Source organism: Colius striatus, chromosome 5, assembly GCF_028858725.1.
Source record: "Colius striatus isolate bColStr4 chromosome 5, bColStr4.1.hap1, whole genome shotgun sequence".
Lineage (NCBI taxonomy): Eukaryota > Metazoa > Chordata > Aves > Coliiformes > Coliidae > Colius > Colius striatus.
The window spans coordinates 40,059,433-40,085,389 of NC_084763.1; the positions used below are offsets into that span (position 1 = coordinate 40,059,433).

The window sequence follows — 25,957 nt, forward strand, 5'->3', positions numbered from 1 at the left end:
ATTTGAAGATAACTAAGTACTGCCTTAAACAAGTCCCTTTTCATCAAAGGAAACCTCCGCTGACATTCCTACTATTTTAGATCATTTTCAATACTCAATCTTGGGTCTCCTCTGTGAACCTGTGAGAAATCATCTTATTTGCAGCTTATGCTATTTCTTTAAAGGTGTCCTCAGTCTTCATAGGCCCTGGAAGCTCACTGTAAGCATTGTATTGGCACAGCATCTGCAACATTTATTCTGAGCACTTGTATCACAGGTCTCAGTAGTAACAAAGCAAACAGCAAACCCACCACCCTGACGACCTTAGGTCACAAAATTTACCTTTTGGGGTTGTGTCAGTAAGGACCAAGTCTTCGTGGCCTTGCTCCACAACCTTGATGACAAATAAGGGAAGCCCGTCCTTCTCCTCGATGGAGCAGAGGTAGCGGCAGCGCCGGTTTGCGTAGCGCATGCTCCAGTACAGGCGGCTGGCCTCGTAGCCCACGGGGAAGAGGGCTTTGGAGGAGTGGAAGGCCTGCATCTGCTGGGGCAGCAGCTGCCCCACGGCGTGGAAGATCAGGCTCCCCACGCGGAAAGTGTGGTCGCGTTCTCCTCGCTGAACGATGCTGGCGATCTGCCGCACCTCATCGCGCTGAACGTACACCCTCCTGAAGACTGCAAAGTAACTAAGTTCTTGCTCGTGAGTTCCCTTTGGTTTGTGCATGGGGCAAAGCATGGTCTTGTCTTTAAAAAACATGCATTGTGCTTTAATGGCACAGGTAAAGTGATAAATATTGGTGCACCTTAACCTGTGACAACCGCTGGTGGCACCCATTTTGTGACAAAACATGCATTTCATTTGCAAGCCTCTTCGCAGTGCTAGTTCCACGTTTATTAAGGCACCAGCTTGTGTCTCGTAGACTTCTGTAGACCAAAGGGCACAGTTCAAATGGACCCAAAGGTCTAAATCCAGGTTAAGAAGCCTTGCTGGTCCATCAGTTAATCCATCACCTTCCTCGTGACAGAAGCAACATTTCCTATAGTCCTTAGGCACGGGATCTGGTTTAAGGGTTGTGCCCAGCTTTTTAAGGAATTCGTCTATCTCTTCTTCACAGGGAGGTTTGAATGATCCTTTAGGAATCACAATCTGAATGCTCCACTTTTTCCATTTCATTCCTTTCCATTTCTTACTGGGAGGCCGACAGTCATCCAGACTGCTGTGTATTGCTTTTAACCTGGGTTTTAGTTTCACCGTTACCTTCAGCTCATCCGGTTTTGCCTCAACCTTGGCTGCTTCAAACGCAGGGGGGAACATGATGGGGGGTGAGGATGGGGGAGAAACTTTTTCCTGCAGCTGAGGCAGACAGTGGACGTCCAAAGTGGAGATGTTGTTGCTGTACTGATGGAATGCTTTCGGCGGCCTCTCCTTCATCGGCGACTGCGGCAAAGATGGAACCGATTCCTGCTAAATCAAGGGAAAACTCTTCAGAAAAGAAATCCCAAACCGTTAGAACCGTTACACTTATCTTGAAAGCACTGTCAGGTCAGCATGGGAGAGGTGACTCCTAATGCCTGAAATCACAACGTGGCAGCAGGGGAAGATGGAAATCGCCCTGACCAGTGTTACTGCTGCTTGTGCCTGGATATGGAGAACAAATGTTCTCCCAGGTGACCCAGAACATGGTGTCCTCTAACACGGAACAGGAAGGACAAATGATTCTTCATCCAGGTTTGGAGTGAAAAACCCACCTTATTGCCCTAGACAAGCTAAGTGGCAGATTCTGTTCATAGGGATTTCTACACAGTTTTGTTTCAACAACTTAAAATATAGGTCACAAAACCAATTGAAGGAGTAAGAATCTTGTTATTTGGTAGAAGAGGAAGATTTGGAATTAATGCCACGTGGTTTTCCTGGAAGCAGGTGAGGAGGAAATTCCTGCAGGGCTCTAGATTACACACACCTTGAGGACTCAAATATTCAGTCACAGTAAATAAGAACTGCACCTGCACAGGTTTGTTAACAAAGAAGAGAAAACAAGAACAACAAAGCAGCTCAGATTAAAAAGTGCTTAATGTGGTTTGAATGATTAATCTTGAAAGAGTATGTGAAAGGATCAAGAGGCTGAACGTGCCTTTTAATTAACTTAATTATGTACATGTTGATGCACTTGTGCAGATATGTTACCCTGGTGAAATACTAGTGAAAATGGGCTACATGGGACACTAAAAGGAAGCAGATGGACACACATTTATCTTCTCCTCTGGGGTTTGTCGGCTTTGTTTTTTAAATTTCTGCTGAAAAAATAAAGTTACATTTAAAGGAAAGTTACATTCTACCATAAATGTGGGACTGTGAGAAAGCGTTAATTAGGTAGTGCTTGAAGCACACAGCCTGTTCAGGAACAAGAAGGTACATTTGAACTCAGAAAAGCAGAAACAAAGAACTCTTTTAACAGTTTCATCTATGAGAAAATAAACAGAGCAGGATCATTTAGTCTTGAATGAAGACTTAAAATTTTAATGAGTAAACAAGCAGAGATAAATTTATCCTCCTTTGAACCAGAATGAACCTGTCTGCAACGAGTAATAATGCCAAGTTCCTCTAAGGTGTTGTACGTCCCTTGTAGTGTAACAGAATCACAGAATCTTAAGGGCTGGAAGGGACCTCGAGAGATCATCCAGTCCAACCCCCCTGTCAGAGTATGGCACATTGTTTGGGACCACCTGGGAAAAATCCCTGGCCTAACTCCGGTTTCTCCAGCAATCAGAACCTCTTTTTCCTCATCACCGGCAGTTTAGCAGGCTCTATTTACTAGTGTTCTGGTCATTAATGCTTTAAAGTGGCAGCTTTGCCCCATTAAAGGAATGAGATTGTATTTTTCCAGCTACACTGAAAGAAACAAAGTCTTTTTGCAAACTTGGTGTTCAGTTATGAAATGCACAGTTATTAATTAGCTGTAAGTTTTTAACTCTGTAAGCTGAATGACAACACAAAATGTAGCCCTTCAAGTTGTATCTGGTGTTGTACAATGCTCAGAGAACTTACATGACTACATCTTCAAAGCCTATGAGGACAGCAAAGGGTGGCTACTGTCCTGCCATGCATCTGTGCCACATGGACACTTCTGCCTGTATGAATTTTACTTTACGTGGTTGGTTCAGACTCTCTATGTTTGAATATAGACCAATTAATTTGTAATCCTCTAAAATGAAGTGTAAACCTCCTCCTCGCCCCCTCTCTGTTCTTCAGAAAGTAGCTGCAAGAATTCCTGCTCGCTAGGGTCCACCAGCATTTGATACTTACTTTGTTCTCTGAGTTTTTTGCTTGCACAGCTGCTGAATAAAGAACAAAGCAGTTGTTGCTACAGAATACAATGTCCTTCATTTTATCAGAGCCTTCTTGGGAATCCTGGGAATCAAACATGGAAGATTATCAGAAGTGCCATCTTAATAACATTCTTCACATAGTAAGAGTAAGGAAATGAATCTTCCAATCTATCTAGAAACTCTTTATTTGTCGAACACTTGTGAAATAATGAGTGGATACTGTGATATAAATACTTGATTATTTGACAGATCTAACGTTACCAGACACCTACAACCTTGTTCTTCAACATTTCTTGCCTTTAACAGAAGTTTAAGAAGCAAAATAAAGCATTCTGTACCATGCACCCATCTGCTCCAGAGGCACACTTGCAAAGCAAAAGCCATTTTCTTTTATCTTTAGATGGCAAAAGAATGTCTCATTTCAGCCTCATCAAAGACAGACCATACTGTTTATCTACTGATCTGCAAAACATGACTGGGAATTCATTGCTTTTCTGACTACAGGAACCCATTACTCCTGTACACAGAGTTTGACTCTATATCTTTGTTGTATGATATCCTGGTTTTGTCTGGGATAGAGTTATTTTCTCCCTAGTAGCTGGTACGGACCGGGCTGTGTTTGGGATTTGGTGTGAGAACAATGCTGATACCACACCTGTGTTTTGTTTGCTGCCAATTAGTGTTCATCTTGACTTAAGGATCTTTCAGTTTCCCATGCTCTGCCAGTGTGGAGGAGCACAACGAGCTGTGAGGGAGCATGGCCAGGACAGCTGACCAGAACTAGACAAAGGGCTACTCCACACTATAAGACATTGTGCCCAGTCAATAAACTGGGGGCAGTTGGCCGGGAGGGGCTGGTCGCTGCTTGGGAATTGGTCAGCAGGTGGTGAGAAACTGCACTGGGCATCGCTGGTCTGTTCTTGGGTTTCACTTCTCTCCCTTCTTGTTACATTCCTTTTCATCATCTTTGCATTACATTGTTTGATATAATTTTAGCTATTAAACTGTTCTTATCTCCACCCATGAGTTTTACTTCTCTGATTGTCCACCCATCCCACTGGGGCTGGGGACAGCGAGCCAGCTGCTGCCTGGTGCTCAGTTGCTGACTGGGGTTAAACCACGACACATCATTATCTCCATCTCAGGACCTGAGCAATGGTGCTTTTTGAATGAATAACAGTTCACAACGTAAATACAAGAGACTGAGACTGAAATCTGATTCCTGCTCAAAAAGAATACAAGTATTCTTGCTCTTACGATACCTCCTGTGGTGCTTGCCTTACAGATAAGCTCTTTTTCAATCAGCGTCCCTGAAGGGGTCATGGAAGGAGGTTAGTAGCAGAATTTAGGAAGCTGCTACGTATGAGGCCTGTTTTATGACATTTACTGAAAATCATTTTATATATGCAAACAACTTTCTTATTTGTACTACAAATCACAGAATCTTAAGGGCTGGAAGGGACCTCAAAAGATCATCCAGTCCAAGCCCCCTGCCAGAACAGGACCACCTAGAGTAGGTCACACAGGAACTTGTCCAGGTGGGTTTTGAATGTCTCCAGAGAAGACTCCACAACCGACCTGGGCAGCCCATGCACTTGAATGTCGCATCCTGAATCAGAACACACACAGAAGGGAGACTACAAAGAAACCTGCAAGTGGCACCAGTCAGTATGGCAAGCAGAAGCCTTCATTGCCTTTGTTTGCTCGTTCGTGCTTAGCTGCAAGAAGCTACACTCCCGCTGCAGTACCTGTTTGAGGAAGGGCAGGTCTTTGAAGGACTTGCGCACACCGCTGCCGAGAACCACAACTTTGCAGTGGGAGCACCACCGAGGGCGCAGCGCTGAGCCTTCCGCAACGCTCTGGCCGTGATCCTTATAGCCAGCCAGACCTGGAACACAGGGCAGCCTGTCAGAGGCTCTGTCACATTAAGCCAAATTTATGACAAGTCACAGTATTCTTCAGTGGTCTAGGGGAGCAGCATCCTCTTGGATGGGGAATGGAAGGCAACCTTCAGATTATGTCCTGATGGTCCAGGTTTAACCTGGACTGTACAAACAACAAGGCCAAAATACATTCTTGGCTAAGAAATTAGTAACTAAACCAAGATAGGAATACATGCTTAAACAACCATGTCAAGTTTTCCAGCATTGGAACAATCTTCATGAACGAAGAATTTAAAGCCAGACTGGACAAAAAAAACCCCACTAATAATGTTGTGAACCGCTGGAAGGAATATTTCACTGACAGTGGTATAGGTACCGTCACGGACATCAGAGATGGAGCAGGAGCAGATCCACATGTAGTCATTGCATAAGAAGAGGAAAGTATTCTCTAGAACAGGAATCAATTACTTAATACTAGAGCATGACTTTATGAGGCTGAAATGCATTAATTCTGACTCAGTTAAATGTCTGGTACTGAAAAGAGAAGTGACACCCACTCACCGTTGCTGTTTGCAGGAAATGGCACATGGGGTTGCTTCAGCCCGTAAGGCCCCACGATCCTGGCAGGTCCCATGGGTCCTGCCTGTGGCCCCTGAAGTAGCAACTGCTGCCTGTACTCCATGGAGGGGGTCACTCTGTGAGGGCCGACGGCTGCCATGGAGGATGAGACATCTGGAGTGTTGCTGACCTCGTAGCTGTTGGGGATTCTGACGTGCAGCAGGTTGGAGAACGCCGCCACAATGCTACTGATGTTCTAAAAACAGCAATGAAAACAGACCTTGGTTTGCATCAGACAGGCAGGTACTCCAGCAGCAATATCAATTATTAGAAGACTGCAGCAGCTGCTTCATTGTGCTGTGCTGTAATGCCTTGGGATTCACTAGACAGAAAGTACACTAACTGCTGTTGTACTTCATATGTGTAATACAAGCTCATTTCTTTTACCTCGGCAGCTGTGGGATGTAAAGTAATTGCTACAGATATAAGGCCAGATTTAGGACCATTCTGGGATGGTCCAAGCTGAGAGGCAAACAAGCCAGAACCAGGTAATGCTCCTGAACAGGGTTCTGATTTTATATAATTCCTTTTGGCTTCTGAACCTGAAAAGAAAATAAAACACACCAGGTTAATCCTACACGTGTGTGAAGGTAAAACAAAGACTAGTTGTGTTTGCTCCGCTGCAGCCTCACCTTTTCCGGTACTGCTAGGTAGGATGGGAATGATGGGAGATGGTACAGGTTCTGGGTTCTCCTCCTTTACAACCGACAAGTCTGGATACCTACTAATTTCCATTCCCACCACGCTTTCGGGGGAGGATGAAGGAACAAAGCTGTCAGGAGTGTCTCTGTCCTCACAGTGATCTTGAACCCTGGAAGAAAAACCCCCAAAAGTTGTTTTGGAAGCAGTCTAAAAACCTTTGGCAAGTCAAAATTATAACATGACAAGGAGCAAGAGACAATGACGTGGTAGGCCATGACTTCTGTCTGTCTCCTACTCCATTGCACAGGGTGGTTCTTGGGAAAGACACACACATAGAGGCACTAATAAAGCTCAGGCTCCATCATAAGACCATCTATCCCTGTCGCTCCATCTACCTAAGAATTCAGTATTTCATATGTAAACTTTCTGGATTAAGGGTATTCACCTGTCTACCCCCACCTCAGCCACTCACAGGCTGCAGTGCTTCAAAGACACACAACTTTTGATTAGGCAACTGAAAGGGAGGCAAAAGGGAAGACCTTTATAGGCAAGCTCATGTTGCAGCAAGCATTTTTCACGTGGTAACAGAAGTGGAGTAGAGGCAAGGAGTTTTCAGGCTGACTCTTGCACAGCATTGCTGTCTGGTACAGCAAACAGGTACTGCCGTGGTGCAACAGTACAGTACTGCTCCAGGAGAAATACTCATCCGTATGGTTTTCTTCCACTTTTAAGAGAGCGAGGTAATGAGTTCTTAACAATTTAACAGACTCTAGAGTATAGCAAGGGCAGGAGTCACCTGTTTCACTATGCTGCTCCACACATGGAATGTTCAGAGTTAACCAGGACAAATTATCCCATTATATTATCTGCACTGTGTAGCTCTGCACAATGGATTTGGTTTCCTCATCCCTTCACAGCCTCATCTCTTATTAAAAGATCACACAATCTGCTCCAAATATGTTTTTGAAGATGTCAAGGAAAACCTACCTTAACTCCTCCTGGTTGTTGTGAGGTGGTGTTGGAAGTGAAGCAGGAACATCCACAGTTTTAGGGCCCTGAGCCATTGCTCTTGCTAATAAATCATCTTGGGGTCTGAAAGGCAACTGGAACTGCTTTGGTCCCAGAGCTTTGGTAACTAGAAACAGAAATGCACAGCACAATGAGATATTCTGTAGAGCTCTTCCACTGACAGACATTCTGTGTATCGAGGTGTTTGTTGGTGGCCCCCTGACACAACCAGGCATTACAGTAGATGGTAACACCACTCTCAACTACTTCACTTCAGAAGTTTGTGACTGTTCAGGATTAATCTCCTCATGTACAACAGTCTACAAATTTAGAGCAAAAACGGTTTGAAGGGCTTTTAATCATACCTCCTGCCAGCATGAGAGGATTTTTGTTCTACTCCAAAAAACAATAAAACAACAAAAAATCCACAACTTTGTAACAGCAAAGGAAAATGGGTGGAAGAAAACTTTAATCACAGAACAGCCCTTGTGAACAGACAGTATGAAGTTCTATTTAATAGAATGCCATTTTAATCGACCAGATTACAAGCATTAGAAAATACATACTGACTGCATACATTGCTTCATGAAGATACCCTTTGGGTAGACTGCTTTTGAGCTCACTCAACTAACTGGTCAGCCATTTGTACCAGACACAAAAACCTGATTTTGAGGGTTTTTTGTTTTCTTTTGTTAGAGTGCTTCTACTGCTCAGCATGTTTTTTGAATGGGAACAGAGGAGGCTATCATTTGACGTTATACTGGTGTAAGATAAAGCTGGGTAATAGTGATTCAGTCATGAAAAGTCTAAGCACACTGTTTTTATAAAAGAAGACTATAGCAACTGAAAGGCATCACAGTTACTTATTTTGTAATTTGCTACAAACTTGACTCATTTAATATGGATACAATATGTATTAGCCTTACCATCGTGACCTCCTAACATACCAGCCTTGCCAGCAAGCTCCTCAGTGGTTGCAAAGCCATTTACCAATTTCTGGCAGGCGACTGGCGGAGGTGTGGGAGGGAGGGAGGCTGGAGGCGTCGGGGGATTGCTCAGGTTGTTCTGCTGCATGTGATTAAAGAACCATCAGTCAGTCACAGAACACAGGGTGAAAACTTGCCGACTTCTACTACCAAAGAACATAACCCAGTTAAGTATTTGCACACCCAGAGGTAGCACTGGTAAGCAGCAATGGCTAATCCTCAGGGATGTGACCAAATACATAAAAGTATCAACTATAAAAGACTCAGTGCTTTCCATTTCTTGCATTAATGATCATAGAATCATAGAATCCTTAGAAAAGACCTTTAAGATCATCAAGTCCGACCCGTCCCCTCACACTGCCAAGCCCACCACTAAGCCATGGCCCTCAGCACCTCAGCTACACGGCTTTGCAATAGCTCCAGGGATGGGGACTCCACCACCTCCCTGGGCAGCCTGGGACAGTGTCCAGCAACTCACTCAGGGAAAAAAATTCTTCGTAATCTCCAATCTAAACCTTCTGTGGTACAACTTGCAGCCATTTCCTCTTGTCCTGTCACTTGGGAGAAGAGACCAATCCCCACGTCACGCGTCTCCCCTCAGCCTCTTCTTCTCCAGCCTAAACACTCCAAGATCCCTCAGGCATTCCCCGTCAGACTTGTGCTCCAGACCCTTCCCCAGCTTCGTTGCCTGTCTCTGGACACACTCCAGCACCTCAGTGTCCTTCATGTAGTGAGGAACCCAACACTGAACACAGCACTCGAGCTGCAGCCTCACCAATGCTAGGACAATCCCTGCCCTGGTCCTGCTGGTCACACTATTTCTGACACAAGCCAGGATGCCATTGGTCTTCTTGGCCACTTGGGCACACTGCTGGCTCAGACATTAGCAGAGATATTTTACCTGAAGAGTATATATTACTGAAAGAAGATGCAGCTAAATCATTTACAGAAAAGCACAAAGAACATTTTTAGGAACAGTTTGGGAGCCCCAAGTTCCTACAGTTGAAGCAAAGATCTGAGCTTAAGTCTGAGAGAGCTACTCCACAGTACAAACAAGTCAGCTTTCACCAAAGGGAAGGTACCTCACATTTAGCACAGGACGAGTTTTCACTAAAGCAGTTACCATGGAGAAGCAGACACTCCGCAAGTTCCCACTCCAGGCTACTTCTCTTTACCTTAGTTAACTGACCGTATTTGAAATAAAAATTAAATGAGAACTTCAGTACTTGCTCTTGTTGCAGTCATGCCTAAAAAGCTAAACTTACTATTCACTTTTGACCGCGACAACCGTTTCTGCTAGGTGACATTCTCAGCTTGCATGCTGTGTAAGGCTGGAGTAAACACCACTGCTTTTTTAGAAGTAGCTTAAGTTTTTATATTACAGTAGCCAGGCAGCAATTTTGCTTCTGTCCATTCATGATCTTGCTGCCGTCCCAACATTGCCACTCCGATCTCAGACTGAGTTTTAAATTCTGTGGGTTGTTATCTCATCAGCAAACAGTCTGTCTTGCTCAGAGTTCTCAGGTTCCTACTCAGGGCTTAGTGGACAAATGAGGAAAGTCTATTTCCCATTTAATTCACATTAGGAAATGCTCTAGTGCTTTCAAGGACTTTGCAAAGTACTGAGAAATCAGCCTTTTCTGCTCCATAAAACTGTAATTACAATTTTCGCCATTTAGCATCCATTCGTAAAAGGAATACTTGTCGTTTTTAATTAGTTTACAACACAGTTACCAGAGCTGATTTCCACTTTCAGAGAGTAAAACAAAAGCAACTATTTCACCACTGCACTATCTATCTAGTCTGGCAACAGTAAATGGTTTTCTTTCTGGTTGCATAAAAGGCAGGAACTCTCATCAGCTAGCGGTAATAATGCCATGAACTTCTTTTCCCGCAGAGAGCACACGACAGGGATGCAGATTAAAACCATACCTTGTAAATGAGCTGGGAGTAGTAATCTGAAGCCCCATCAAGAGTGGCACTACCAAAACTTCCTACAAGTCTGTTTCCACCATTTAGCTGGCCACTGCCATAGGGAAGAAAGTGTGCAAAGCTCACTCCAATTATTGGTTCCATCAAAGGCAGAAGAGAAAGCTGCTACGTTAAAAGAAAAAGCCACAAAAGTTAGAAACTAATTGAACTGTAACATAGAAGCATTGCAATTCTCAAAAATTCAGTAGAGTGCTTTCTAATTAAAAGGAATAAAGGGAATTTACTATCAGAACACTGTGTCAAGCACAGGACATCCTGTTTGTTAAGGAAGGTGGTCCCCTGTCGCTACAGCTCCAGCTCCCTGCCAGTTCAGCCACAGAGGCTGCCACAGCTGACAGGATCTCCACAGCTTTGAGACTACCAAATGCCTGCCATGCCAGCAGATCTTCCAAACCGAAGCAGAAAATTTACACTTCCTACAGTTTTGGGGAAGTTTTCATTTTCTCTACTCCAAACTCAAAATTCAACCTGATGATCTACTTCATTTCCATCTTGAGAAGTCCACTCTTTGAAGTGTCCTCTAGATGCGCTACCCAGCATCTCTACACCTACCTGTTTTAACTGGATGAATGTATCAGCGTTAGGGTAAATAGCTTGCTTTTCTTCTTCCTCTTTTTTTCTCTTCTTGGACCGGGGAGCTGCCTTCTCTCCTGTCCTCTGAGCTCGTTTATTTCTCTGTTTCTTGGTTTCAGGTCCTACATCTGTTCTCTGAAGCTGGCTGTTACTGCACCCAAATGCACCTTGTATCTGGTTTCCTGCAGTTTGCTGGCGTAAAAACAAAGAAGTGAAGCAGAATTTTTGACATTTGAATATACAGTTCACTCACATTTACTCTACAATACTCTGAAAGAGCACACATGGTATAATAAATCTCATCAGTAACAAACTGGTTTATGGTTTTACTTTGCTGTCTCACTGGCAACTGCAATTGCTGTCCCCACACACAGAATTCCGACTCCCTGCTAACACCACTGATAAGCGCAAACATCATTAAAAACTCACAGACCAGAAACATTTTCTTTCAAGTACCCCCTAAAATAAAGTTACACGTGCAACCTTCAAGACTGTCAGGAGGACACAACGAAAGGCAGATCTGGTAACAGAAAAAGGGTGTGTAAGTTAATGTAACACAAATGCGTTTTGAGGTTAGCAACAAAACCAGCATTGTGAAACACTCCTGAATTGTACCATTTGCTTCAGTACTTTCTGTATGAATTTGTAAAGCCATTCTTCACATAAAAGGACAGTTGTGTACAAGCAATCAGAATGGGACTTGGTGATGCAACAGACAGTGCAAAGCCAAAACAAAGTCCAATTTCTTGTTATTGATTATTTTTTTGAACAGCTCTACAAAGACCCCTACCACAAGTATTCTCACCACTATTCTTGTCATGTATGTTTTAACTGAGGATCTTTAACACTTACCTAAGTTACCTGCTCCCCACAGTTACCTTTATCGTTTTGAATGTGTTTAAATTTTGTTTAAAGGAAGTGTGGCACTCACAGACCACATCAGTGCAGAGATTAAGGATTACAATAAAACAACCAACAAATCTAGGTGTAAAGTGTATCCTACTTCCACTGAAAGCAATTTTCGTTAGGTCTCTTCTTAGGAACTTTATAAATTATTAAATCATGTAATGCCATTAATAGGAAGAATTAATGCTTCCTTCCATTAAAGGAAAATTAATTAGAGAAATATTCTATAACACTGAAATTCAGTAATTTTAGGAGATGTAACAATTTTACACCTTTGATAAAAACCCTAGAGCATAGTCTACTAAAACTAGAGACAATAGATGATTTTCACAGGCAAAAAAACGAGCATGGCTTTGGTTCATTCATTCACAGAACTCTCCAAAATGTGCAGATGAAGGGGTGTGTAGCCCAGTCCTCTGCCTCTGTCAAGAGGCACTGGTCATCCTGCACAGGACTGAGGTGTAGCCACAGAGGAAAGCAGCACACAAAGACACCACATCCTGTACAGAAACATCCTAGGAGGTAATTAAGGGCCATATTGGAAAATCTTGCTTTCATCTTGGTAAATGTTAGGAAGTTGCATTTTTGAAAGAAGATTATCTACAGAAAAACATTTTTTCATTTTAATAATTTCTGAATACACTGACCTATAAAGACAGAAATTGTTCCTTTTGTAACAACACAGCTCATTTGCACACGGAGAAAAGGCAGAAAGGGAGGCAAAAATCCCTTACAGCTGTTTCTTCCACCCCTATGCAGGTAGGTTATCTCCCTTCACAAGATATAACCTTTTCACAAGGTTATACCTTTTCCCAAACACCCATGGTAAAGGCACAAACTAGCTTTTGCCTGTTGATGTCCACTCAACCAAACCAGTAAGGGGCTCACCATGCCTTCAGCTGGACTCTGCTTTTCTGTTAACTTTTTATCCCCAGAAGTCTCCTCTTCTGTTCGGCTGCCGTTCTCCGATTTCTGATTTAGAAGAGATGAGGATTTCTTATTTTTAAGCAGATGTTTCAGCAATTCGTTCCCTGACTCCCCTTTGGCTGCTGGAACGCCAGCTGGTTGTGCTGGACTCTGGGCTGAAGAGGAAGGCTGTGACGTGGCCTTGTCTTCTTCCACCTTAACACTGCTTGGATTCTCTGGTTTAGGCTCAGCTTGACCCAAACATTGATCAGTTTCTGCCTTTTCTAGTTTAACTTCTTGAATGCTGGCAAGGGTATCTGTTTTAGCCTTCTCAGTCTCTGTACCTACAGCGGGCTGTTGCTGTGGCAGAGCGCTGCTGGGGAGATTACACTCCTGCTCAGGAGAGGCCTGGCTCTCCCCTGCATTTGATGTCGATGGGCCCGTTAACTCCACTGACTCTTGTTCATCTTGATGACGTGAAAGTTCACTGGGTGTGTTAACTGTGGGAGTGGAGGTAGAATCAGAAATGGTTGGAGTTGATGGTGCAGTAATATCTGAATGTGGAGTCGATGGGGCTTTTATTGACTCGGCATCATCATCTTTTTTCTTTTTGCGTGTCCTTTTCTTTTTCCCTTTCTCTTCTGGGATGATGTCAGAATACAGCTGTATGAGAGACTGGCTTGATCCAGGGAAGTTTGCTGCCTGAGGCATGCTGGTGTCTGAGCCACATGGGGCACCACTACCAAGTACTGCAGATGAAGGTACAGCAGAAGCAAATGGAGGTCTGACTTGGTTCTGTGTAAAGGCCGCCCCCGGGAGATTCCCATGAGCTTGTTTTACATTATGGAAATTAGGGGCTCCACCTGGAACAGCAGATGCATCAGGTCCAAAAGCTGTAGGTCCCACCGGCCTTCTCTCACTGCTCTGCATAAAATTTGTGGCAGGAGGTGAAGTCACAGAACCGTGTTGCAGAATTTGCCCCATTTGTTGCTGCTGATGCTGCGGGGACTGCTGAAGAGGTCGGGGAGTTTGTATGAAATCACAAGGCAGGTCAGAATTAAAGAAAGGTATTTGAGATAAGGATGTTTTGTTGTTTAATTCAGACCCTATCATACTATGCTGCTCTAGTTCCATTCTCTGCTGTAAAGCCCTCTGTCGATCTACCTCCTGCATCAGCTGAATGCGCTGCCGCTCCTGCTGCTCCCGCAAACGCTCCTTCCTCTCCCGCTCCTGAAAGCTTTCACTGAAAGGGTTATTGTCCTCAAACTCCACCCTTGGTGGTGGCCCTGACTGTGCAGCTGCATTTGGACCAGGCACGGGAGCTGGTGTACCAGGAGCAATTGGCAACGGTGTCATTGGGGGCTGCATCCTTGCCGGGTTCATGGAAATGTGACCTGCAGGAGCGTTTGCAGATTGCCATCCAGGTAAATTTGGCATTCTGGTTGGGGCGGATTGCCCAGGGATCACCACTGCGTGTTGCTGATGCTGGAGCTGTTGTGCCACCATGGGGAAATTTTGCTGATTCATTGCTGGTGATGTTCCCGCTGGCACCATTGGCGGCTGAGCCTGCACGCCTGGCATCATGGCATGGGGTGCCATCCCACACTGCTGCTGCTGCTGCTTGATGCGATACTCCTCAATCAGCTCCGCGTGCTCCTTCTGCTGCTTCCGAATCTGGAAGGTCAAAAAGTCATTATTCATCTCTGACATGCACCGACTGTGTGAGTAGCATGTAATTATCATTTCAGTAGACAATGAACCTCAGGCAGAAAAAGAGAAATGCTTTTAGGCCTCTTTAAGGCTAAACAGCCATTATTTCATTAGAAATACTATCCATCCCAGAACTCTAGAAGCAGTAACAGTGCCTCCAAATTCTAGTTACTGTGCAAGAGAACACACAAACATAAACCAAAGGTGATCCTCATCCTACAGATCTTACCAGCTGGGTAACATGAGTTGGGAGCAGACAGGAAAAAGGAAACAGTGAGACAGATGATCTTCAAACACCAGCAAAAAGACATCATTAAAAAGGAAAAAATTGCAGGAAAGCAAGGAGATTCTCATTTATTCATGGGCAGATCCTCAAACAACACATGGGAGATAAAAACTTTAAATTCTAGGATGAAAATAAGCTCACAACTTGGACACTAAAAGTCCAAGTTTATTTTTAAGGGCAAGCAGGGGAAGCCAATGGAAGGATATGAGAGTGTCAGCTGGAGAAGAAAGAGCATTTAAGAAGCACAACCAATATCTAATTGCATTGCTCACTCACAGAAAATACCAGGACTTGTAATCTCCTGCTTAATACTACACAATATGGGAAAGTTCTCTCTCACTTCTGTTTGTTAGATGATGACTTCCACAACTTCCATTTGCTGTTTGCATTAAAAAAGTTTGATGGCATTCTCCTTTATCTGGGGTGAGGGACAAGCCAGAAAGCTCAAGATAACAGATATTACAGGACAGGCTCCAGAATGCAGGACAGATGCACCCAAAAGGCTATTTATACAGTGAGCACAGGTCCAAGACGAGTTATGAGTCCTGTCTTGGCACTGACACTGCAAGATAAACAATGCCACTGCAGAAAACCACCAATTGGATCAATCTGCATTGCAGAGTCCAGTGCTCCAGGACTTCTTGGTGGGTGTACAGCACTAAACCTGTGCTGGCTCTCTGTGCTTGTACAATGAAGCATCCAAACCCTGACACCCTCCCAGGAGCTGCAGTGGTGCATCAGCCACGTGACTGCACTTGGAAAGGGTTGAGATCTCAAAGGACTTAGCACTGGCTATACCCAGCTGGACCCAGGCCAACACGTGCAGATCGACCTGGGGTTTGAACAGAATAGAGGAGAAGAAGGCAGAGCTTATTAGCACAGGCACAGTGCCACACCAAAGCAGTTCCACTGCCCCAGCCACAGAGACAACATGGCAGTATCTCCATGGCTCTGTGCCTGAGCTAATAACCCTGGCAGACAGAAGCTTGTGCTGTACAAAGTCAGCTCCAGTCTCTCTGGACCAGCAACTCCCAGGGACTTGAGAGCTCTTTTCTCTCCACATGGACAGACTTTGCCTTTTTCAAAAACTAACAGAAGCTCAGTTAAGAAAAATTATTTCATCTGGTTTGAAGGAGTGGTGAATTGCTTCAAACACAAGGTCCTTAAAGAGATGCTCCTACTAGGCATGTAACAAAGTGCTGTTTAGGGCACGGGTGACAGGCCTAAATCAGTGATTGGAGGGCATTTACCAGTAGTATGTGAAACTTGAGTTAAAAAATGAAAAATAAAAGAACCTTACTCGTGGAGCACTATATGAATCTGCCAGCAATGTCATAATTAGCAGCTGTTACTTCAACATAACTCCACTGTGAGACTAGACTGACGTGTGTATGATAAAGACTTGTTAAAGTGATTTCTTTTTGCATTTATTCTACTTGTGACTCATTGTGGAAGGGAGAAAAAGAAAAAGGAATAAATGATGAAGACATTTATCTGCTCCATCCCTCTTCCACACAGTGGAAAGATGAGCCAATTAATATTCCTTCTAGTGCAAATTTTGTCTTGATGCAACACAGGAACAAGAACTCAAGGGTCAGATGTCACTTTGGACTTCATTCCACGCAGCTTAGTGCTGATTTTTTCCCTCATATCAACAAAAGATAATTCTAAAGCATTGTCATGTTCTGCAGGTCTAGTTCTACCTGACAACCATGGCAGATAATTTATAAACAATCTCTTGAGAAGTACAGCGTTCAATACTGTTAGCCAAAGTATGGATTTATCAAAGCTGTCACAGGTTTATCTTTAACCTCACTTACTTTAATCACAGCTAGAAGATGTAGCAAGTGAAATTCCAACTGAAGATAAAGAAAGAAAACCAAAATCCAGTCAAAGTGGTTACACTGGAAACGGGGCACAGAGAGGCCAGGAAATCTCTACCCTTGGAGACTTACAAAACTTGACTGACAAGACATCAAGTAACCTGATGCTAGTTCTGCTTTGATCAGTAGACTACATCATCTCCACATATCCCTTTGACCTGTATCATCCCATGATACACACCTCGATAATAACGTACACTGATCAGATCACAGAACTAGACTAACACTAAAGATATAATGAAAAGAGATTTTCAAACAGTAACATTTAACTGGCATACAACCAACAGGTTGAGATTACACTCAGACCCCTGGAAAAGGCTGAGTTAAGAAACTCATTCAAGGCTGAAACAGAGCCCTGTATGCTAAGACTTTCCACCCAATCTTTCCTTCATGCTTTTCGTGGTGACAGGAACTTCATTGCAAGTCACTTTGCCAATTTTCCCTCATCCTAAAGTATTAAACCAGCTCTTTTGTCACAATGTTTGCCATAGCATATTCTCTTACAACTCTGATGTCATCAGCAATCTCAAGTAATGCTGTTACACATGCAAAGTATGGCAGGGGGTGTCTCCCTTTAAATAAGCACCACTGTATTTAAGCATTTCAACATGCCTTTTAGGACACTTAAAGAAGTCATACCAGTATGACAGCTTAGAATCAAGGTGATCAGTTTGGATTCCAGATGATTACCTGTTCTAGCTGTTTTTGGACCATATTTTGCTGCTCAGTAACATGTTTGAGCTGTTCTGCATCTTCCTCCGGGAACTCGCGGCCGGCTTTCTTGGCTGTACGTTGCTTTGCTGAGAGTGCCTTTTTAGATTTCCTGTGTGCACCAATTTGCTCCTCAAGGTACTTCTGTTGCATTTGAAGAAGTTGTTGTGTTTCTTGAAGCCATTCCTCATATTGCTTCCTTTGTGAATCATCTAGAGAGAAGGGAAATTTAGTACAATATGATCTCATTCTGGGGGTGAGATCTCATCCTATTTTTCACAGATGAAGTGTAACAATCAGGTTCCCCCATTATTTTAAGAAACAATTGATCAAGTTCAGTCAAATTTGACAGAAGATTTGCTATGTGAAGAGAATATTAAGCTCCTGATTTGTGTAAAGGAGGCAGAGATCTAAGTTACAGCATTTAGTGAGACAAAGCAGTTTTAACATAGGCTCTTAATTTCAAGAGACACCAGCCTGCTGTCTAGCCAATAAATGTGGACTTGCTAGCCAGCAATCAAGCTTTGAAAGCAGCTACAGAACCTGGTGCTACCCTGCTCTGCTACAGAAGAGGGAACGTTGAAGACCTCTGGAAGTAAGACAGAGGGAAAGAGACTGGGGAGTGAAGACACAAACAGAGAAAACATGGTCTTATAAACTCTGGTGCTTGGAGAAGAGTTTCATACACATAAAATATAGTTTTATTACTACTTCAGAAAAAATAAATAAATAATTATCCATCAAACATTCGTGAAATGAAAAAAGGACAGTCTTTGTAAAAATAACTGTCAGTCCACTGCATGGGGCCTTCAGCACCAGTACCTCTTCCTCCCCACAAATGCCCTCTCATTTAGACTGTAACTGAGACGTTCGTCTTTTTACAAATGAGAAACGCTCATCTGCTATGAGCAGTCCATTGCTCTCAGATGTTTTTCTCCAGGCAAAACAATCGTGTCTGATAACACTTGATCTGCGCTAAGCACAGAGGGCAAGAGAGAAGGGTTGGTGATGGTATCATTTGTCTCCCATTGCATTGCGGCAATGAGCTGGGTGACCAGGAACACAGCATGGATCTTCCTCATAAAGAAAGTTTGTTTATTAAAGACGCCTACACGACAGTGTGATTTCAATATAACCACATCCTCCTCGTGCTGCAGTCCCTATCACCTTCTGCTTGAACAGCCATTAACTCGGTCAGCTCAACAAAATCAATTCACAGAGCTGGCTGCAGTCTCGAGGGGTGCCCAACCTTTCAACAGTAAATTCTGTGGAACTACTCACATAATCTGAAAGGACAATTGAGTGGAAATGATGGAAAGTAACTGCACACGGGAGCAAAGTGAAAGTGCAAATGAAAATACTGAAATATTAACAAGTTTCAGGTAAGAATAACTACTACCGAAATGAGAAACGGATTTTCTCAAGTGCTCAGAACCACAGCTGAGCGACACATCAAATCTCACCAGAAATTAACACAGATCCTATTGCAAAAGTTCCTTAATGCATACTCGGTGCCTGCTGCTCCAGTTTCTGGAAAAGGTGAAGGTGTTGACTTCTATTTCTTATTCATAAATACCAATTAAAGTTTTTACAGGGACAGAAACACTTTTTTTACATTGGCTCTTCCCCTCCCAACATAGGCTCAGTTTTAATTTCTGCTACTAAATCTTTCTCATCATAGAGACTGGGATTTACAACTGATCTGGGACAACTAGAAACATGGAATGCAAATTACTAGTGCTACACATCCCTGCTTTCAACAATTTTGGTTCCCAGCCAGTCTTGCTTAACCCGGAAAGCTTTTATTGGTATTTGTTAAAATGACAACAATGCCGCACAAAACACATTGCTTCTGAAATAAAAACCGTCCCATCAGTATAGACTGTTCTCACTGAGCTCAGAATATTACAACACAACCGAGTTTCTGACATGGCAGTCTGACAGTTATTAGATTGTTATTGTCACACAAATCCAAATAATGCTGATTTTCTGTTTGCTCCGTTTCCCTCTTTCCTTATGGCATTTCTCTGAGGATAGCTTCTAGAAAAACACGTTAATAGCATTTACTGTGCACCCCTTTATGAGCTGGTATGCTAAGGATGAAATGGCTTGATTTTAAAAGGATGAATTTTTGAGTGACAGGATCCATGTGTGGATATTTTATTTTAAAGGAAGCAGAACTGTAGAATGAAACATCACATACAATAAATTATTAAATCTGTACTTACTGATGAAACCAGGACCAAAACTGGGAGGATTAGGTCTAGAAATCTGAGGTGTCAAACTTCCGTCCTAGAAATTTCAGTAAAACGTACAGATAAGGATTCTGTGAAATCATGATTCAATTAAAACCCCCAAACTAGTTACCATTATTAAATGCTTTTGTTTAAAGCCCCTACCAAGTTGCATTACCTGTGTAATTGCTTGCTGCATGTGATTCTGGCCTTCACTGGTCTGAGCCCCTGGCACTGGCTGACCCATAAAGGGAAACCTATAGACATAGAAACAGAAAGGGAAATTGTAACTCTGAAAAATGGTGGATCTTTCAGGGGACAGCCAACCTTTTGTTTACAATTAACTTACACAAAGCATCCAAATATTTTATAGGCATTTTCTTGAACTTCTTTACCAAACTTTTGGAGAATATTAATTCTGGAGAATAGTAATTCTCATGTGATGCTACAACACCTTGCCCTTGGTTGAAACTATGACATTTTACACTTTCAGAGTGATGAAGCAAAACTGAGGTACTGTGCTGAATCAGTGAAGATGCACAATAAAGTTATTTGTATTTTAATATATTATGGATACAAAAAAAACCCCCAAACCAAGCAAGCAAAAAGATTTAATGAATTTATATACCATGGTTACCAGCAGAGTCAAATAGAGTTGGGTAAATGCACACCTCTGGTAAGCCATGTGTATTACATTAGAACACTGAAGTATGTGTTAGGAAGAAGAAAGCACACTGTTTGAAGAGCCACATCAAAAGAAAAGGCGCAGATCCTTTTTGGCTCATAGCCTCCTTGCCTATGGTAAAGGCAGTCACGGTGAAGCCTGCACAGTTCATAGCTCCTTTTGTCCTCAGAATGGATTTAGAGAGAGATGAAATTTCCATTATTTGGGCTAAATCTTAATTCTACTTAGCATTTGATGATATACTGTCACATGAATTTTAACCATTACACGGCCACCAACTGTTTCCAAACACACTGCATGAGATATGCCACTATATAATTAATAAGTGGGAAAACAGGAAAAGCACCAACAGTGAAGCCATTGTGACCATTGACATTACACCTGGAACACAAGTCTGATGTGATTTAATATTTTTGTATAGTTTCTACTGCCACATTAGTTTTATTCTTAGGAGACAATCTTGTTTAACCTGGGCTATGAACTACACAACAAGAAGATCTTGTTCCACATTTAAGCTCTATCACTTCCTTTTATATTTTGTAGCCCTCAAGAATGGTACCAAGTGTTACTTACCTGTTCATGACCATAGGTGGCATCCCCATGTTACTCTGTGCCATGACTTTATTGATCCCCTTGAGAGCTACCATTTTTGCTTTCATTATGGGATCAGTAATTGCATCAAAGTCTGTAAGAGAAAAACAGTAAAATGGAACTACACAGCTGAACATTTCAAATTATCAGCTGGAACAGACTTGTTTAGACCTAGTTCATATGGAAATCATCCGTAAAACAAGATAATTCCATTATTGTTTCACATTACTTGTCCTCTCCACTTTGAAACTTGTGGTTAAGATGTAATTTCATATATCCCCTAAGGAAAGTTACTCTGGCTGCAACTGTCCTTCTCTTCAGCCAGAATATGCAAAGAAAAGCAGGTCAGTCTGAGAAAGGCTCAAGATCAAATTTGGCCTATGAGGTTAATAAACTATTTATAGAAGTAAGAATCGGGAAGAAGAATTGCTGCTGTGGGTTCAGTTGGCCAAACTGACACATCATAACTAATGTAGCAAGAAAAGGGTAGAGTCGCTCTGCTATGACCGTAGCACCACAAACAGGAAGGCACACACCCCATACAGCATCTGCAAAGGCCACAAGCACACTGACCTCTGCCTTTCTGCTGTCTCTCTCCTCAGGTGCCTCACACAGAGCAGGACAGATGGGAGTTCGGAAGGGCTGAGGTTGGAAGGGAGCTCTGGAGGGCATCTTAGACACCCAGGGTGGCTACAGCCCTTTCTAGCCATGCTATAAATATGGAACTGTTACCCAAGGGGTAGGTTAAACTTGTCTTTGGAATAAACAGCCTTGATAGTCAGTGTAGTTAGAACTAACATGTTGCTCAAATTTTCATGTTTGATTAATTATAGTGATGGTTTTGATCTAAATGCTCAAATTGTTATGTTCCATTATGCAGAGAATGACAGCTTATCTTAAATACTTTTAGTACATACAGAATTATTTGAGATGTTTCCAGGCCTTGCCTAGCTTATGAGTTAGTAATACAGCTTATGAGTTAGTAATACAGCTTTCAATGATCCCTTTTCTTGACCCACGCTCGATATGGCAGAAAATAAAATAGTAGTAAAACAAACCATAACCAGAAAATTGGTAGACTGACTGATAAATATCAAAAGGTCAGCAATTGCACTTGATTGTTTCATGTTGTTTGCAAAAGGAGCATTTAGTCTATATCATGTATGAAAATCTTAAGTATAAAAAGAATATGTCACAGAGCTGGTGTCAGAAAAATGAGCAGTAATGCAGTTTCCCTGATCTTGGGAGTGTCAACAGGAGCTTTGCCACAGAATCCCACCTACAAGCTCAATTTCCATAATTCCATTATACCTACTAGGCAGGTTGGTTTTTGTTATGTTATCTTCAAGCTCCATAGATCTACCTCCTTCTTTCAGTGTCAAGGATTATTTAACTACCTAGTGTTTTATTTCTTAAAAAGAGACCATAACACAGACAAACAGATCACCCACATACCAATATTGGGGAAAAATGGCTCAGAACGCTGGCGAATCATGGCTTGCATCTGTCGCTGCTGCTGCTGCTCCTGTCTTTCCTGGTCCAAAAGGTCCTGCAGAAGAAGTGGCTGTTCCTCTAGCAGAAGTGGTCTCTCTCGATTCTGTTGTTGAGTTAATGGTTGAGGAAGCATTATCTGCTGGGGACCAGACATGCCACTAGGACCAGGCCGATTTGTTACAGGCACAGTTTGATTAGATGTTTGTCCTGGCCCAAAGTTGTGATTAGATGACTGACCCTGAATAAATCCTGCATTTGGTGACCCTTGAGAAAAATTATGGTTCATTTGTGGAACCATGGTCAAACTTGAATTTAAAGTGTTTTCCAAGATCTGTCCACCAGGTGTTATTAGTGTTTGTGGAATACCTGATGCATGGTTCATTTGTGGTGGTGGCAAAGACTGAGATGGAGATCCCAGAGTCCTTGCTTCACCATTATCAGAGCTTTCATTAGCCAATAAACTTGAGAGCACTGGTGTGGACCCAGAAATACTACAGGAACTTACTGGTCCTTGAACAGGCAGTGGAGCAGATCCCTGAGCATCTGGACTAGGCACAGTTGTTTCTTGACTAGGAACTGAAGTAGTTTTGTCAGGGAACTCTGGGTTAGCAGGCTGCGCAGGAGCCTTTTCTCCATCCTTCACCTCCACCTCAGTAGCCTGCTGAGTACTCGTGGATTCAGCATTTCCAGCACTTTTTTCATTTTCACTCTTCTTTTCCTCCTGAGTGTTTGGAGAAAGTACTTCTGTTTTAATCTCATTTTCTGCAGCAGATTTCTTCTGTGGAGACTGAGACTCTGTAGAGGAAACAGTTCTATCACCACCTTCTTTCTGTTTTGGTTCTTCTGTCTTGCCCTGGATATCTAACTTGTCATCAATGGGGACATTCAGATCTAGTTCTTCATTAAACATTCCTTTCTTATCCCCCACGTCAAGGTCTGGGTCTGTGTATGCAATTATATCAAATTCCCCGGATCTTAGAAGATCATCAAGGTGAGGATCTGTGTCCAATTCATCTCCTTTCCCATCCTCTGTGCCTAGATTCAAATTTTCCAGATCCTCATCATCTAAATCCTTGACTTCAAGGTCTTTCACATCCAAGTCTTTTACAGCAGGATCATCGGGATCAAGTTTTTCTTCTAGACCATCGCTTGGTTGGTTGGGAATCTGCAAGTTTGCAGATTCATCATTTGGTGTACCTGTAGACAAAGGTGGTCCTGGGAATGCCTCAGCAACTGGTGGATGGCTTAGAGGATGCATTACAAGTGCAGGTGTGTTGTCAGGATTGATTTGATCCTGCTGAGATTGAGACATATGCTCTAAACTCGTAGATATCTGCAACTGGTTAGGCATAACTTGAGAACTATGCCTCAGTGGTTCTGCCTGCCTTGGGCCTGGAAACTCCTGCCTGGGCAGAAACCCTGCGTGTCGTTGATGTTGTGCTGCCGCATCCATAACATTTGCAGCAGAAGGATTAAAAGGCAGCCTTGGCCTCCCATCAGGAGCTCTGTGCCGTAACTCGATAAACGCCTGACCCAATATATTGTGCTGCTGAACAGGAATTCCCTGGGGAGGGAAATGTTGCGAGATCCCAGAGGTACTGTTTAGTTGTGGATTGTTCACTGGCCGAGGCATATCGATAGACAGAGATCTTCTCAGCTGTGGCGGAACTCCAGGCCGTTGCATCGGCTGCTGAGGACCGAGGAAACGTTCTTGACCTGATGGTGGACCGTGGCCAGCTCCTGGAAACCCATATCTAAAATAAAAGTATCAAAGACAGACAAATCTTTTTTTTCCTCAGGACTGCGCAGTCTGGCATATTTGACTAAATAACTGTTCACCAAAATGCTTTACACGATGCATTCGTTAATATATTTAAATAAATATTCTGACTAATTATGCTTACATTTAAATGAGCTTTACCACTACAATAAAATAATTGCTTTAATTATGTTCAACAAACAACCTGTTTTCAATTCCAACAACAAAAACAGACAGGAAACTGATAGTAAGAATTATCTTAGTAAATAAACTACATGTTAATGCATCTCAGTGTAAAAAAATAAGGTTGTGTGGATTCAGAAATTACTGAAACAAAACCAAAATAGAGAAAACAATAAATCCTGAGATGATGACGTGTGGCAATACTGGTATTCACTTTACAGCATAGCATTCACCGTCAAAATGGCACAGATAGAAGTTGACATTTTATTACATATTCATTGTAAGTGAAAGCAAGAGTATTACATTTACTCATCGTTGAGATGTAAAAGCTAAAAATCAGACCTTTCACTTTTCTTACCAAAAAAAAAGAAATGCCCCAAAACCATGGGCAACAAGATCTTTCAGGTCACATAATTTTCACAAGTAGTGCAGTTTATCTATTTCAGTTTCTGGTTAATTCCCCCCAAAAAGACAGTGTAAAACAGCTTTACTCTAAAATGCACAACCTAATGTTACAGGCACATACAGGAAAACTCACTGTACATACCAACTTCAGGAAGATTACTGGCTACTACTGTAAACCACACAGACCTTTTTTTTTTCATCAAAAAAACACCAAAACAACCTTTATCTAACAATTTCTATAAATGTAGAACTACCCCTGTTTGAAGACACTGAAGAGCTTACCTAAGGCCATGAGGTCTCATCCCCATAGCATTCATGTCACCTGGAAACTGAGGTCTATTGAACTGCCCTTCAGTAGGAAATGGTCCACGTTGGTCTTTTGGGTACATGGTGAACCTTGGCCCACCTGGAGGGACGCCAGAGGACCTAATATTCCCAGGATACGGAGGAGGAGGGCGGTTAAAAATTGGATTTAAGCTGTCTTGCTGCCAATGCTGAAGAGGAGCTGCATGGGTAGGAGCTGCTGCATCTTGCAAGGCTTTTTCCTGACGAACCGCGTTCTTCTTCTGCTGCTGTTGCTGTAGAATAATTTCACGTAATTTCTGGCGCTGTTTAAAAAAAATAAATCATTGTGCTTGACACTGTAATTGACGTATTTTGAAGTGTTGCACTCTGCTAGGTTAAGCCTTTTGGAGGAAAGGAATTCTTCAATCACTACAAAAAACCATTATAAACTACCATAATCACCTCCGAAATTAAAAGTGGAATCAAATGGTGCAAGGTGCTGGTAACACAACTGAAATCTCCAGAGCTCTTGTTAAAGCGTATAATGTGAATCCATTTTATCAATTAACATATAAGTAACTCTCTTTTCCTTTTTCTGTTCCAATAATGTAGGCTCTTTTACCACATGAAAAAGTGCACTCTGAGGGAGAAAAGTGACCAGAAGCCCACTGAAGAAAATCCAGGAAGAGACTTACATCAGAACTGCAGCATTTACTCCGACTCTGCATGATAAATTCCCCCATTTTTTTTCTGCTAAACTCACTTCCCATAGCTCCTTCCAAATAACAGACTGAGCAGTTTTCCACAAGTCAAATGGAATTCTACATTTAAGTTTGCCAAACATTGGACAAAATGCTGGAGTGCATGTGCCTTGAAGAACAGTAAGCAAAGACAAGATTCACCTCAACATG

The 25,957-nt window shown here is 42.6% G+C and overlaps 1 protein-coding gene across 13 annotated transcripts in view; it reads right to left on the reverse strand.

Annotated features, from left to right (window-relative positions):
- KMT2C (lysine methyltransferase 2C) overlaps positions 1-25,957 on the reverse strand; it is a 208,107-nt gene that overhangs the window by 6,024 nt on the left and 176,126 nt on the right. For 9 of the 13 annotated variants that reach the window (XM_061996228.1, XM_061996230.1, XM_061996236.1 and 6 more), the window contains 17 exons: positions 25,044-25,369; positions 22,376-24,168; positions 20,903-21,014; positions 19,823-19,901; positions 19,639-19,702; positions 17,390-17,622; positions 12,803-14,494; positions 10,988-11,200; positions 10,376-10,540; positions 8,384-8,525; positions 7,437-7,584; positions 6,440-6,618; positions 6,195-6,349; positions 5,751-6,003; positions 5,055-5,194; positions 3,284-3,388; positions 322-1,444 (listed from right to left, as the gene is read on the reverse strand). In XM_061996228.1, coding sequence (XP_061852212.1) covers positions 322-1,444; positions 3,284-3,388; positions 5,055-5,194; positions 5,751-6,003; positions 6,195-6,349; positions 6,440-6,618; positions 7,437-7,584; positions 8,384-8,525; positions 10,376-10,540; positions 10,988-11,200; positions 12,803-14,494; positions 17,390-17,622; positions 19,639-19,702; positions 19,823-19,901; positions 20,903-21,014; positions 22,376-24,168; positions 25,044-25,369 — 6,922 coding nt within the window. The remainder of the gene's footprint in view (positions 1-321; positions 1,445-3,283; positions 3,389-5,054; positions 5,195-5,750; positions 6,004-6,194; positions 6,350-6,439; positions 6,619-7,436; positions 7,585-8,383; positions 8,526-10,375; positions 10,541-10,987; positions 11,201-12,802; positions 14,495-17,389; positions 17,623-19,638; positions 19,703-19,822; positions 19,902-20,902; positions 21,015-22,375; positions 24,169-25,043; positions 25,370-25,957) is intronic. The other 4 variants (XM_061996240.1, XM_061996232.1, XM_061996229.1 and 1 more) reach the window with 2 other exon arrangements.